Source organism: Neolamprologus multifasciatus, chromosome 18 (assembly GCF_963576455.1).
Source record: "Neolamprologus multifasciatus chromosome 18, fNeoMul1.2, whole genome shotgun sequence".
Classification (NCBI taxonomy): Eukaryota; Metazoa; Chordata; class Actinopteri; order Cichliformes; family Cichlidae; genus Neolamprologus; species Neolamprologus multifasciatus.
This window is the reverse complement of record NC_140456.1, coordinates 35,244,512-35,259,494: the sequence shown is the minus strand read 5'-3', so window position 1 is coordinate 35,259,494 and position 14,983 is coordinate 35,244,512. Positions and strand designations below refer to the sequence as shown.

Here is a 14,983-nt window from a genome sequence, read left to right as displayed (position 1 = left end):
AGCCGAGGAGCAGAGCGACTGAAGGCTCAAACAGTGATGAGACAGGCAGAAGGGACAGTAAGATGAGGATCTGAGAGCAGGAAACAGCACTGTGAAGCAGGTCACACAAACAGGAAGGAGCAGATTTATGGACACACTTGTATGTGAGAAGATTTTAAAGTAAGAGTGAAATCACAATCCTTGCTGTAGGTTTCAGGGCAGCGCTGCCACTTTTACTGTTGTGACTTCTATGAGCATTTGTGTCTTCAGCATTTTGTCAGAACGACAATTTTAACATGAGCTTTAGATATCTGTGCTGTGATAAATCCACTGAATTACCCACTGTTTTTTCGTAGCTCCCCACTGTGTGCTGTAAGTTTCCTGCATGCTTGTGAGCTTCATTCAGGATGTATTTGTTCTGTTTAGGATACAAGACTGACTTCAGCCTGAGCCTGGTGTGATTTACCTTGATAAAATGATATGTTACACTACAGAAGATAATCCTGCAAACCCACAAATGTGTCATTTGTGGTTGTTCTCAGAACGCCAGAGGCCAGAGGCCAGAGGCCATGTCCTAACATCAGCATAAATATAGTCACTGAACAGTAAAACCATTCATTGGCTTTTCGATGTGGAAGGAAAAGTATGTCAACACATTTAACATAGAATAGCAACCCAACGAAAACGTGTTGTGTACTGACATGCTTCAGGACTTAGCTTGGAGTGTAAGAGTTTACATATGAACAGCTGATAAACTTAATGAGAAAGAAAGAATAAACAAAGTGTTGAGAAAAGCAGCCTTTATTCAGAAGCTATCATAAAGATGTCAATGAAATGAAACACCCGAACACTGTTACTGACTGAAAGAACATCAGGAGTTTTGAGAAGATGCTGATTTAGATCCCAGACACGCACAGACACACAACAGATGTATGAGGTCTGCAGTCCTACACAGCTCCATGCAGGTATAGTGCCAGGAACTTGCTGAAAACCTCAGGCTTGTATCCGGCCAGACCAGCTGGTACCTGTGGACACACAAAGCAACCAATCAGAACCATTACATTTTCACTGTGGCTCCTCCCATCACACAGTCAAAAGGAAGCATGTGCAATACGTCTGTAACAGTTTCCACCAGTGTGTTTAACTATGCATCAAAAATGTTGCAGCTAAAAAATCATGCAGAGTAGAGTTACTGCAGAGTACAGTTACTGCACTGAGGAGCTTCCTGCACACTGACACAAAGGCTGATAGCTACACAGATAAATAAAGTTAGTCAAAGCCACGCCTCCCCTCACACTGTACCTTGACTTGCTTCTTTTTAATCAGCGGTCGAACTTTTGCAAAATCATACAGCTCGACGTCTTCTTCCAGCCACATCTGCAAACAGACAAAATGGAGCAGCTAAAACAGACTGCTGGGGTTTAACTTTGGACTCATTAGCTGGAGGGCTGGGTCTTCATCCAGCTCTGAATAACTTAAACAACTGTTTGAACTGATGATCGTGGAAACTGCAGCATGACACCTTCTGACCAGTACTGGGCAGTAACTGAGTACTATCAAAGGAATCCTTCGTATGTAACTGTAAATGGAAACTACACCTGACACGCCTCCATGACCACTAATGACAGGTTAACCCTTTAAGACCTACCATAGAACCAAGTCCACCAGAGCTTATATTATATGTTTACATGCTGTGGAGCCATTTTTGGGAGCATTTCAAGTTTCTATACATCAATACAACCATTACAGCCCAGATTTTAATAATATGTCTGCATTAAGTGCATAGTAATTACATAAATTGTAAAAAAGTGCAATAAACTACAAAAAAATTGAAAATCGTTTTTGTTTTTTTAACATATATTTCTAGTTAGAGAAATTTAAGAGGCTTATCCCTCAAAACTGTAAATACAAAAAAGTTGCACAAAATAGTTTCCCACCACAGGAAATTTATTTTGAGTGTCTTCATAGTTTTATTTTTGAAATACACCAATTTTTATACACTGCAGGAAAAACGAAAATAAATATTATGATGCAAATTTGCAAAAAAGCAGCATATGCATCAAAATAAACTATTTCCAGCAGTGCAATATGAGTCCTAAGCATCCCAGAAACCACACAGAAAGTCATAAAGTCAAACATAACTTTTAAAAACACCAGTTTAGGCTCATGAGGCCCTGATAGTAAAAAAAACTACATTTCCGCAAAATGACGTCACTTCTGGTTTCGGGCAGGTCATGGTGGACATGCGATAGTTCGCGCTGATGGACGTAGGAAGTGTTATGAACAGCTGATCGGATCAGCAAAGCGTGTTTCTGGAATATTATGTTTTTGTTGCTGCAAGTGCTTTTTATGCAGTTTTTGCAAAGCTATATGTGGAAGGAAACTGTGACCGAGGACAAGCTGATGGCATAAGATGTAAGTACAACTCCTCCGGTTTCATATGCAAAAAAAATTATTGTGCTAGCTCACGTGGTTGTAGAGCTACCGGGATTTAAAAATAGTTGCACCAAACAGAGCGTGCTGCTCTGACCGGGTTTAAAGGGTTAACAGGTTTTATCCTTGACGCTGCAGAGCCGTCAGCACCACTGATGTGTTGGAATCTGCACATATATGTTTAAAGAAAACACATTTAAGGTTTTACAGTCATTAAAGACGTGCTGTAGCCTCGGTCCACCCTGACCACACCCCTACAGGATTCCTCACATGCAGCTCACCTGGTTTTTAATTCCGTCGTCTCCTGAGAGGTCCGTGGTATTCAGCTGGAAAACCATGAACTGGAAAATCCTACCATTGGTCCCGACTGACTGCACGGTCACAGGACGGTCTAAGAGTCGCTGTGGACGAGTCTGACACACATGAAGACGGATAATTAAGAAACACGACACTGTTCAAACGGAGGTAAAGTGTTGCTGTTCGTTTGCTTACCCCGTGGAGCTTGTGTGCACGGGCCAGCGCGTTTCCAAAGGTAAACATGATCATCTTGGTTCTAAACTGCTCTGGGCGGAGCTTACAACGAGGATCAGCTGACTCCAGGAAGTACAGCGTGTGGGCGTGAGGGTAAGGGTAGTCATCTCTGAAACCTGAGTGGACGTGACAGACTTGTGTCACTGAGCGTGAGCAGCAGACACAAGCACACCTGCGCTACAGAAAGGACGACAGCTGGCTAACCTCTCACCTGTGTGGTTCACCTCCTCTTTGTACACGTGCACTTTCTGGAGGTCGATCGTCGGGGAGACGGGATAGAAGGCGTCCAGGACGTGAGCCGCTGTGTCGGCCACTTCCTGTTTACCCGACATCTGTGGGAGAGGATCCATGCTGCTCAGCAGTAAACCGTTCTGACCTCGTATCTGCAGGAGATCCTCACCTGACACACGTTTGATCGTATTAGTCACGACTCGCAGTCAAAACGATCCTGCTGAGCACGAGCGTACGATACCTCTTTTCCACGTGGTCGCCAGCGAGTAGTTCTCTGCAAGCATCCTCCTCCCGACGGCCGGGTGGCTGGACTGCAGCGTCGCACACAGGTGCAGCAGGTTGAGCAGCAGAGTGTTGCTGAGGAACAAGCAAAGGGACAGTTAGTTTAAACCTTTCTCTTTTACATTTAAATAAATAATGAGCATTATTATGACTCAATGAAAAAATATTGCAGTAAACAGCACACGTAGGGCTGCTCGATTAATCGAATTTTAATCTCGATTACGATCTGGGCTTTCAATGATCATTAAAAATGACTGAGCCGATTATTAGCCCCTCCCTCGTGCTTTACTCTCGCGCTGCTCCGTGTGGCAAATCGAGCGCACCTCTCTGCATTTCGAACACGTGTCACAACAATTAAGAGCAGCGGTCTCCAACCTTTTTTGCACCACGGACCGGTTTATGCCCGACAATATTTTCATGGACCGGCCTTTAAGGTGTCGCGGATAAATACAACAAAATAAAACTAGTACCGGTACCGAAAAAAAGAAGATTTATTCATAACACACGTGAAAAGACCCAGGAAAACCGAGTTAATGATAAAAACAATAACAAAATAACGCTGAAAAGCGATAAAAACCCTGAAAACTATACATTTCACACCTGAGCCTCAACTCTCGCGGCCCGGTACCAAACGACTCACGAGGCCCGGGGGTTGGGGACCGCTGATTAAGAGGACCCGAGGGAAGCTCGGAAAGCTCAGCAGAAGTTATTTGGAGAGGAGAGTGACTGCTGTTGGTTGAAAAGAGGTAAAAAAACTTGAGTGGTGTGGAAACATTATGGGTTCATGAGTCAGACGTGGATCAAGTAGACACAGTGTGTAAACTTTGCTACAGTGTCGTAGCTGCACCACAGAGCAACACTGCAAAGTTCACTAAACATAGATGTTTACATTTTTCATTTATTTTTATATTGCAAACATTTGCACTGTTATCAGTATTTGCACTATTTTATATTATTTTTTAAAGTCATTATTCAACATTGTTATTGTTAAATAAATATCGTCAAATAATATAATATAATAATAATCGAGATTATCATTTTTGCCATAATTGAGCAGCCCTACACAGACTGTATTCAAATGAAGCAGTTATTCCTGTTATCAGAATACTTTATTAACCACTCAGGAAATGTTGCATCGTAGTCGAGTGTGTCTGTGGACGTCCACACTGCATTCTGATACACCACATCCATCCTCCCGAGCACTTTCTCTATACTAACTACAGTCACACACATTCACACTCTGATGGACGCTTCGGAGAGCATCCATGGGGTTAGTACCCGAGGACACTGTAGACTGGAGCAGCCAGGGATCGAACCACCAACGTCCCGGTCAGCAGTGACCTGCTCTACCTGCTGAACTACAGCCCCCCCACATGTGTAAGCATAGATGTCACCCAACCTGTATTTCTCTTTCCGCGGTCGATTCTCTGTCGTGTCCCAGAAGCGTGCGTGTTTGATGGCGTTCTGTACACGCTCGTCCTGATCTGGGATCTGGTTTTCAGGGTTCTCTGCGAGGGAGAGCAGCTGTGCAGGGAGACCTGCGATCACCTGGGTTTTGGTCAGCCAGGCAGCCTGACGCACACCTGACACCGACAGCAGAGATTTTATATAAATAAAACTGAAGATTTCAAATAAAAGCTTTTTAAAATGAATCAAAGCTGCGTGATCACGTGGGTCTACGTTTAGCTACAAAGACTTTCAAAATAAACTTCTGTCAGAGTAAAGTCCTTTTGCGCCTATTTATTCAAATCTTGATTATGTTGCACATAAACAAGCATCATATGAGTGATTTCTGATTTCTGACGCTCATGTGTGTGTAATGAACCCCGGGCAGCGAGCACCGGGCAGCGGCGTGCCCACAGCCGTTACCTTCCAGCGCGCTGGTCCTCTGGTTGAACACATAACACGGCTTGTCCTTGTACAGCAGCATCTCGTGGGCAGGGGGAGACTTGTAGTATCGCGGGTCCTTGTAGTCCCTCTCCCAGTGCTGGGTAGCAGGTTTCGCCAGCCCCGGGACATAGTGCATCCTCTCTCCGTATGTGACCATCTCCAGTCCCGGGATTTCGACCCTCTCCCTGGGTTTCCGCGGAGGGGGGACCTTGGCTGTAAGGCAGCGGCCGACAGTGAGGTGTCTCCGGGCCCCTCCATGTGCCGACAACCGCCTCAAATCAGTCACAAAGGCGGCGTGAGAGAAGAGCGGAGCCGCCGTTTTTAAACGCTGAGCCGTTTCAGGAAACATTTCTCCTCCCGTTGTTCTTCTCGTTGAGCCTTTAACAACAAACTCTGACCTGATTCATTGCCTGTCTGTAACCGTGCTGTGGGACAGCGCCATGACACTTCTTCTTCTTCTTTTAATTTGTGTTGAGCTGTAAGAGGGGAGCATAGCGCCGCCTGCTGTTATAATCTTAATCCCGCATTTCGGAGATTATGAAGCTGTTATTTTAAACAGCTTTGTGATTTCTGTATATGTTAAACAGGCCATTCTAGCCCGGTCCTGTATCTGATGACTTCTTCTCCGACTGTTTGGCAGTAAATGTGCAAAGTAGGCCACTCGTGACAGGATAAAGAGACGGATGCAGTCAAGATGTAGTCACCAGTTCTGGACTCTGTATGAACCATAGTAGATGATGCTCTACCACCTGAGCCATCCCAGCTACAGAAGCCCCTCATGTCTTTCTCAGCTTGGTTACTACGATAGTTGAGAGGAGGCAGGTAATTAGCGGGTGTTTAAGGGTGTTTTCCCATTGTAGGGATTGTTTGCGTTCAGAACTGGTCTATTCAATTCAGTTTTATTTATACAGCACCAAATCACAACAACAGTCGCCTCAAGGCGCTTTATTTTATAAGGTAGACCCTACAATAATACATACAGAGAGTAACCCAACAATCATATGAGCAATGACGTTGGCGACAGTGGGAAGCAGTAGGGGTTTTAGATACGGGCGACACGGGCGGTTGCCCGGGGCGGCATCGTAGTGGGGGGCGGCATCACGGCCAGCGCATAGTGGGAATGTCACAGGCACCGATCGGTTTTCTATCCCCATTTGCTGGAGGGCGCCCTCCGCCTGCGAGGCGCGCAGCAGCACAGGGAGGAGAGGGCGGGGCCGCGGGGGAGTCTCTGGTGGCTGGAGCAGCGTCTAATAACCAACTCGCAAAATAAAACAAAAAAAAAACCCCAACAAACACGAAAACACCAGACATCATGATACAGACTCATAATTTGCGCCGATGATTTTTTGAAATTCTATACACGAAAAGTGAGCGCGAGAGCCCTCGGTGCGCCTGCGCGCTGCTGAAGTCAAAGTAAACTTTATTGTCATCTCCGCTGCATACAGTCCAGTTTATAGAGAGACGAGACGACGAGGCTCCAGTTACAGCAAGTAAACAAACAATATATATAAGTAAGTAAGAAAATAAATATAACTTTAGGACTCGGGGTCTGTGACACAGGACCCACACACACATGGGTTCTGCTTAGTGTCTTTTTATTTTGGAAATAATCTGCAGTTTTTTGGCACCCGCCTCGGACGCAGCCACTCCCTCTCTCTGCCAGCATCATCTACTCCATCTCACTGTGGGCACACAAAAAGACATCTCCCTCATTAACACTATCCCGTACACCTGTTGCCTCCCCGCCTCCGTGCCGCCCAGAGAGTTCACTGTCACCCCTCCTCTGCAGCAGGCCAGCAAACCACGCCCCCGCCACAGCTTCCCCACCGCCCCACCGAGGCCGGGGACTCGGGGTAAAGGGATCAATAACAATTTAAAATTTATAATTTACAGTTTGATGATTTAAAGTCTCACACACAACACATCGACAGAGGAGGGGGACCAGCTGCTTCCAAATAGAGCACATTTCATTCATAATGATGTAAATTATGTATTCATGATTTGAATCCTGGGTTGTGCGAAATCCTAGAAATAAACCTTAAAGTGAATCTGTGAACTAAGGTGTAGGTGTGTTAGATCATGTTGTGGTGACCCTCGAGTTGGGGGATTTGTGTTCATACTGGAGTGCAAAATTAAAACCAATGAAAGATGGACAAGAAAAGTTCAAAGTCATCAGGTCCTCAGTTTATATAAAAGAGAAAAGAAGAGGAGGAGAAACGAGCAAAAGATGCAGGTAAGCAGATGTGTGATTGGATAATGGCAGGTCATCCTGAACCAATCAGAGTCAGAATACTTTATTAATCCCTGAGGAAATTATGTGGGTTACAGTTGCTCCAAGAAGAAATGGTAAAAATAGCAACAGTAACAGACTAAACTCCAAACAATACATTATGTTACAGATTTGAATATTAATGAGTCATTGTCAGTTGTTGATTTGTCCTGTTCTCATTGTATGACGAATTATGATGGCTGTTTGCATACTATGCATACTCTCTCTCTCTTCATATGTATGTGTGTGTGTGTGTGTGTGTGTGTGTGTGTGTGTGGAGGAGGGGGGGGCAGAGGGAGTGTTCGCCCAGGGCCCCAAACAGGCTAGGACCGCCACTGGTGTGAAGGAAAAACTCCTTTTTAACAGGAAGAAACCTCTGGCAGGACCAGGTTCAGGGAGGGTCGGGGCCATCTGCTGTGACCGAAGGGAGGAAGGTCTGCCCCGTGTTAGCTAGCTCTGAGTACCTGCTGTCAGCAGCACCCATATTTGTGCAGCCAGCTGATCACCGGGGGCCATCGGCCTCTTCAGCCAGTAGGCACAGATAATGTCAGGTCTTGGCACCGTCCAACGCTTCATTCTGAAGACACATTAGTAGATGTCTGCCTTTGAGATGTTGTCTGGCTCTTGCTCTGTGAGATTGTCGTGGTCTTTGGTTCTCCGGCTACCTTATGTGACGCTGCTTTCTCCACGATGTTCTTTCAGTATTGCTCAATTTCAGCCATGAGTGGGTCTGTCTTTGTGCTATCTCCCCTTTCCCCTCACAGCATGCAGCTCTGGAGAACAAGCCCTTTTTTTCTGGACCTCTTCTTTCCTACTATATCTCTTCAGTGTACGGGGCCGAGCTGTGAGCCTTTGTTTTGTAGGTACGGACATCTTGTAGTGCTTCTTTTTCACCCAGGATATGTTTCTCATGGTGTCTATCTGCCCCTCTGTTCACTGACTTCACTGATTTTGGCTTCCTGCCTTCTTCTCTGTGTGGAGCTTACTCTTTACAGTCTTATACCCAAGTTTAGTATTACTGTGGCATATATGACTCATTGTTTTTAGTGAGACTGGCAGTGGGGTCATGTAGAGCACATCTGCAACCATCCTCTGACGTTTTCAGTGAGCCAGTGGAGTCGTGTGTTTGGTCGGGTGGGTACTGTGACTGCAGCCGCTCCCTCTGTAAATGGCCATTGATCAGTGGTTAATAATTAAGGACCAGTAAACTGAACTCATAGTCCATTCTTAGTAATGGTGCTAGTTTTGACCAGTATCCAGATGTACTGTTTAAAAGCTTCAGTCAGACTCAGGAGGTCACATGTGTGGATGAGGACATGTGACCTCCACTGAACCCAGCACCAGAAGAACCAACTCTCTGGGAGGTGTAGCCCAGTGAGTTTACACGACTCAGTAATGCACTACAACATTGTTATTGTTAATTGTGATTCATCGTTACTCTGTTAATCACTGAGTTGAGCTAAATCAATAATAAAAGATAAATAATATAAATATTAGAATAAAACCCCAGAGAGTAAATTTGACACCCCTACTGGTTAGGAAGGAACAAGCCCCGCCTTCCCCTGCTCTGCACCGTTGTTGTGCCAAAACCTGATGTCCAATGTTTCCGTGTGTGTTTTATGTGTAACATCGTTACGTATGTTGCTAAATAGACTTTGGTGAACAAAGGGGTTATATCTAAAATTAAAAAATTACCTGTTTCTCAAGTATCTTTGTAACTGTGTTATTGTACTTACATTATAATCAATCAGCTCCTTTTGTCCACTTAAAATATGTTTACAGAACTATTTTTGCATTTGTTGCAGTTGCAGCTGTCCTCTTGGCCAGACTACTCTTAAAAGAGACATTTTTAAAGTCAACAAGAATTTTTTTTTAACTGCATAAATAAAGAATACATAAAAGTCACTGCCAAAAACTGATTGCGGCTTCTACCTTGTTACAGGAATGTTGTTTGTTGCTCAAGATGACTTGATATCATTCATGAGGGATAATTTGACATATGTTTCACATATTATAGATCAACAAGTTATTTATAGTAGTTTAAATACAAGCAATCAGTTTTTGGCACAACATGTGCTCAGACACAGAGAGACGGATGTGCACGGGACCAGCTTGTTGCTGGAAAATAACTATAAACTTGAGAAACTGAGCAGATATCCATACTGGAGATCTGCATGGACCTTGGAGAAACGGACTTGATTTGTTGTGAACATTTTGGACTTTGGAACCATCGTGATCTGCACGGGCCCAGGTGAAGCGGACAAGATCCTCTCTGAGAGTTGAACATTAGAAGTGTGCTGGCTTTTTTTGTGGGATCGTGAGGCCTGGATTTCTTCCTGACGAGGAAGATGGCGAGCCGTTCCCATTGAACCGAACCACAGCCATTGCGAGTTGGCCCAGAAGGGCAGGTTGCTCTTCTCTCACGAACAATTGCAGCAGAGCGGTTGGACGAAATCACACCCATCACAGACTTTTGACCTTTGACTTGACTGAACACGGACTATTAAGCCGGCAAGACGGACACATCTGAGCTCAGAGAGGATTCTGGTTACTATTATTATTGCTGCTGTTGTATTTTATTTAATGTTTCATTCCTGTTTATGAAGTGCTGTTTAATTGTTGCTATATAATTCAATACAATTCAAAGCAACTTTCCCTGTGGCTCCACTCATTCTTCTGCACACAACTCACCATGACCCTCCTGCGAATCGAGCTATTGGCCCATTCTCTCCATCGTACTTTAACCTACCCTATCCTGTACTTGGCTACACTTGCCTGGATGGTTGAGCAGGACACATGATAATACAGATAAACCTGGACGATATTCCAAACTGTCATCATCTCTGTCAGCCGGGATCAGGAACACAGTTACATTACTGTTATTTTAGGCCCTGTGCTATGATCTTAATAAAGCTATGTTTAAACAAGCTCTCTAAAACTGGACACTGAGCACACAAGACCATTTTTTATTTGTTGCATTTATTTAGCAGCATGACTGAAGAGAACAGAAGAAAGCCGGGACAAAGAGGAGCAGCAAACAGCTCAGGGGCCTCTGCATCATCAGCCTTTCAGGGTGTAGATCACAACAGTGATCATCTAGCCCTCTCTGTGTGCAGACAATAACACTGAAGAGTACTGTCGTGTTCCCGTCCACTGAAGGAGTCGACATAATCTGGTGTTGGTTATGCAGCCACAGAGCAAACTATTGGAGAGTTAATAAGGGAAATATTTACTGTTTTAATGTCTCGAGTTGTTTTAAAAACACGTTTGTCATGTTTTCATTATTTTAAGCAAATCATGATGAAAATAATTAGCAAAATCATGGATCCTGGTGTTAATTTAAAGAGCAAAGCTTCAGCAAATCAGACACCACAAAAAAACAAATTTACTGTAAATGAGTGAGCCCCAGTATAAACTGATTGTTCCATGCAGTGGGTATTTAGTCAAGTGTGTGTGTGCATGCGTGTTAATTGCGGACTAAATAATGCAGAGCTTAAATTTAAAAGAAGACAGAATAAAAGAGGCTACATCTTAAAACTGAATAATACAAACAAAGCGATGCTGGGAGGAGATATGGGCGTCCGTCTGATCTCACTCTGTCTTGTGTTTTACAGCCAGCGAGGCCAGGCTCAGGAGCAGGATGGTCGTTTTTCCCAGAAGCACCCAGAACCACATCTGACCCTTCAGACCTGCGTGGACACAGATGAATGTACACCGGGTTACATAAAATCCCTCAGAAGCTAAGAAGCGCACGCAGAGAGGAGCCGCAGTTAGAGGGCAGCGATAGATTAGCATGTAGCACACAGACGTGAAGGAAACATTTGACTTTCTCCTCGTCTCTCAGTCTGAGTGTGTTTTCCTGTGCAGGGGTTGGAATGGATAGTGAAGTGTGAACCCCCGGGGAGGGAGGGGGGGGAAAGCCAACACATACTGGGAGAGAAGTCTGAGCCTCTGCACTGCTCTTTGGAAACTGTAAAAAACTGAAAGACTGAAAAAATCAGCACTAAAAATAAAGAAACAGCAGCTGCTGTGGAAATCCTGCTCTCTGTAAGACTTTCAATCATACCTTATAACATATTAGTCCTGACTCTGATGAGCACAATCAGTGACATCAAACTGATAACATGCTTGTGAGCGCTCACCTGTTGCATTGTGGGTCTGCTGGGTGCAGTTACACTTTGGGCTGCTGGGGGTCAAGGAAGGTGGTTTTCCTGTGGAGTTATCTGGACAGAGGAGCATTAATCAGACCAGGAATAAGTCATGATAGCCTAAAAAAGTAATACACACTGTTCACATGTTCCAAACGGGGTTTTCTGGAAAGCTGGAATGTGAATGCACTTTCCTGGAAAACACTTTGGATCAACCTCTGTTGTTCTAAATGGGATCAATAAATAAATTCACTTTACAGTTCACACAAAAGTGTTATTACAGTCTGCCTTTTTCAATGATCATTTAATAAAATATTAATATTAATCTAACATGCTTCAGTGGGCTGAAGCATGTTAGCCTGTATATAACCCGTCTGTTAAAGTAGCAACTATGATGACCAACACTGAAAATTAACTTTAATACTGCTGAAGATCTGCTGTGAGGTGACAGAAACACTGAGCTACCTGGGTTTTTATTGCCTCTCTGAAAGACCTCTGCTGGCAGGTCGTGGTACTACAACAAAACTCATCAGAGGAGGGAAGGAGCAGAGAGTACATGCCAGGTATGATAGGATCACTGTTTGCACAGTCATCTCTGCTTTCTGATTAAACAGGAGGGGCGTACTGAAGGAGAAATCATCAGTGAAATATCAATCTCTCTGACGTGATCCTCTCCGTGAACTGCTGTTTACAGAACTATTTTTGCATTTGTTGCAGTTGCAGCTGTCCTCTTGGCCAGACTACTCTTAAAAGAGACATTTTTAAAGTCAACAAGATTTTTTTAACTGCATAAATAAAGAATACATAAAAGTCACTGCCAAAAACTGATTGCGGCTTCTACCTTGTTACAGGAATGTTGTTTGTTGCTCAAGATGACTTGATATCATTCATGAGGGATACATTTGACATATGTTTCACATATTATAGATCAACAAGTTATTTATAGCAGTTTAAATACAAGCAGTCAGTTTTTGGCAGACGATCACTTTTTGGCACATGTGCTCAGACACAGAGAGACGGATGTGCACGGGACCAGCTTGTTGCTGGAAAATAACTATAAACTTGAGAAACTGAGCAGATATCCATACGATATGGTCAAAATCTATCTGCATTTTTTGTCCGTCTCTGCTGTCATCCTCTCTGTCCAATTTTGAACTTCCCACAATAACTCAGCCATCTTCCATAATTACTAACTTAATGTCATCATCATGTAAACTTGATCCACTGCCGACAAATCTTGTTAAACTCTTATTCCCGTCTCTTGCCCCACTGATTGCTAATATCGTACACTCCTCTCTTATATCTGGTTCTGTTCCTTCTTCTCTTAAAACTGCAATAATAACTCCAATACTGAAAAAGAATGATTCAGATCCCTCCAATCGAAATAATTTCAGGCCAATTTCAAATCTCCCTTTCCTAGCAAAAATTCTTGAAAAGATAGTGGCTGCACAGGTTCATCATCATCTCATTGGAAATAACTTGTACGAACAGTTTCAGTCCGGCTTCATGTCACAGTACAGAGACAGCTCTAGTAAAAATCACCAATGATCTTCTGCTTGCAGCTGATTCTGGACTTATATCCATCCTCATTCTCCTTGACCTTACAGCAGCTTTCGATACTATCTCCCACCGCATCCTCCTTCACAGATTAGCAGGTTTACTTCTTATCTCTCTGGCCGCTCAGTTTGTTCAGTTACTCCCTCACAGATCAGTATCTACTCCAGTTAATTCCGGTGAACCCCAAGGCTCTGTCCTGGGTCCTTTACTTTTTATCATCTATCTCCTACCCATAGGTAATATTTTTAGGAAGCATAACATCCAGTTTCACTGCTACGCAGATGACACCCAGCTCTACCTATCCTCCAAACCCACAGCTACTCTCCCACCCACATCCATTTCTGACTGTTTAAGTGAAAAGAAAGGTCTGGTTTACTCACAACTTTCTTAAACTTAATGGCAATAAAACAGAATTCATTTAAATAGGCACCAGATCAAAACTGACTACAGCTCCAACCAGTCTTTCGTTATCCATTGATAACTCTGATGTCACACCCTCCCCTCGGGTTAAGAGTCTTGGTGTCATCCTCGACAGCACTCTGTCCTTCACAGCACATATAAATAATATCACTCGGTCTTCCTACTTTCATCTCCGTAATATTAACCGTCTTCGTCCCTCACTCACTCCACACAGTACCGCCATACTCGTCAATGCTCTTGTCACATCTCGTCTGGATTACTGTAATTCTCTTCTCTATGGTTTACCTCATAAATCCCTCCATAAACTGCAGTTGGTTCAAAATACAGCTGCTCGTATTATTTCCAGAACTAGATTCACTGAACATATAACACCTGTTCTTAAACAGCTCCACTGGCTCACAGTTCACCTCCGTGTCAATTTCAAGATCCTGCTTCTCACTTTCAAAGCGCTTCTTAACCTCGCTCCTCCATATCTATCTGATCTTCTCCACACATACTCACCCCTTCGTACACTCCGCTCTTCTTTAGCTTCCCTTCTGTCAGTTCCACCTGCTCGCCTGACTACCATTGGACTCAGAGCCTTTAGTTCTTCTGCCCGAGACTTTGGATGCACTTCCACTTGCTCTCCGGACCACACACTGTCTCACCACTTTTAAATCACGTCTCAAAACTCATCTATTTAGAATTGCAGACACCTGATCTGTCTTAGGCCATTTTTACCTGCTCAGTTTTTATATTTGCTTTTATGCTTTTATGACTGTTTATGTCTAAATTTTATCTACCATGTTTGCTATATATACATTTTTCTTATGTTTTTTATGGTATTGTTTACGTGTTACTGTAAGGTGACCTTGAGGGTCTGAAAGGTGCCTATAAATAAAATGTATTATTATTATTATTATTACTACTATCTTTTACTAAATGATGTTCATGTTAGATTTAAGACCATTAACTCATTAGCAAAGTGTTTACTGACATCACACATGCAGAGAGCATCCCCCCTACATCCTTCTGTACAACCAGGCTCATGGGTTCCCACAGAGCCGGCAAGTTTTAAAGCATTTCCACACTGACTTCACTCTTCAGACCTGGAAGCTATCCTTCCATCTTTAATGTTCAGTGGTAACATGAGGCATTCAATTCAGCTCAGTTTCATTTACACAGCACCAAATCCCAACAACAGTCGCCTCAAAGTGCTTTATATTATAAGGTCGACCCTACAATAATACATACAGAGAAAAAC

The 14,983-nt window shown here is 43.6% G+C and overlaps 2 protein-coding genes across 2 annotated transcripts in view; both read right to left on the bottom strand.

The window, feature by feature from the left end:
* Nucleotides 1-762: 762 nt before the first annotated feature.
* mrpl37 (mitochondrial ribosomal protein L37) lies at nt 763-5,823 on the bottom strand. The gene is made up of 8 exons (XM_085141870.1): nt 5,326-5,823; nt 4,856-5,039; nt 3,416-3,531; nt 3,155-3,343; nt 2,905-3,059; nt 2,694-2,825; nt 1,282-1,356; nt 763-1,004 (listed from the first exon to the last, which is right to left on the bottom strand). Exons 1-8 carry the CDS (start codon nt 5,693-5,695, stop codon nt 927-929), a joined length of 1,299 nt encoding a protein of 432 aa, XP_084997996.1. The 5' UTR covers nt 5,696-5,823; the 3' UTR covers nt 763-926.
* A 3,849-nt stretch (nt 5,824-9,672) lies between these two features.
* LOC146498521 (uncharacterized) overlaps nt 9,673-14,983 on the bottom strand; it is an 11,966-nt gene continuing 6,655 nt past the window's right edge. Inside the window, exons 4-5 of the mRNA XM_085141869.1 lie at nt 11,758-11,838; nt 9,673-11,304 (exon numbers count right to left, since the gene is read on the bottom strand). Of these exons, the coding sequence (XP_084997995.1) occupies nt 11,207-11,304; nt 11,758-11,838 (179 nt within the window). The 3' untranslated portion in view covers nt 9,673-11,206. The remainder of the gene's footprint in view (nt 11,305-11,757; nt 11,839-14,983) is intronic.

Excerpts from the sequence above, each read along its gene's own strand:
- mrpl37 (XM_085141870.1), bottom strand. The coding sequence starts at position 5,695 with ATGTTTCCTGAAACGGCTCAGCGTTTAAAAACGGCGGCTCCGCTCTTC. Across the intron at positions 3,532-4,855 it reads CCGCGGAAAGAGAAATACAG|CAACACTCTGCTGCTCAACC; the intron begins GTTGGGTGACAT and ends CTTGTTCCTCAG. Across the intron at positions 2,826-2,904 it reads GTGCACACAAGCTCCACGGG|ACTCGTCCACAGCGACTCTT; the intron begins GTAAGCAAACGA and ends CATGTGTGTCAG.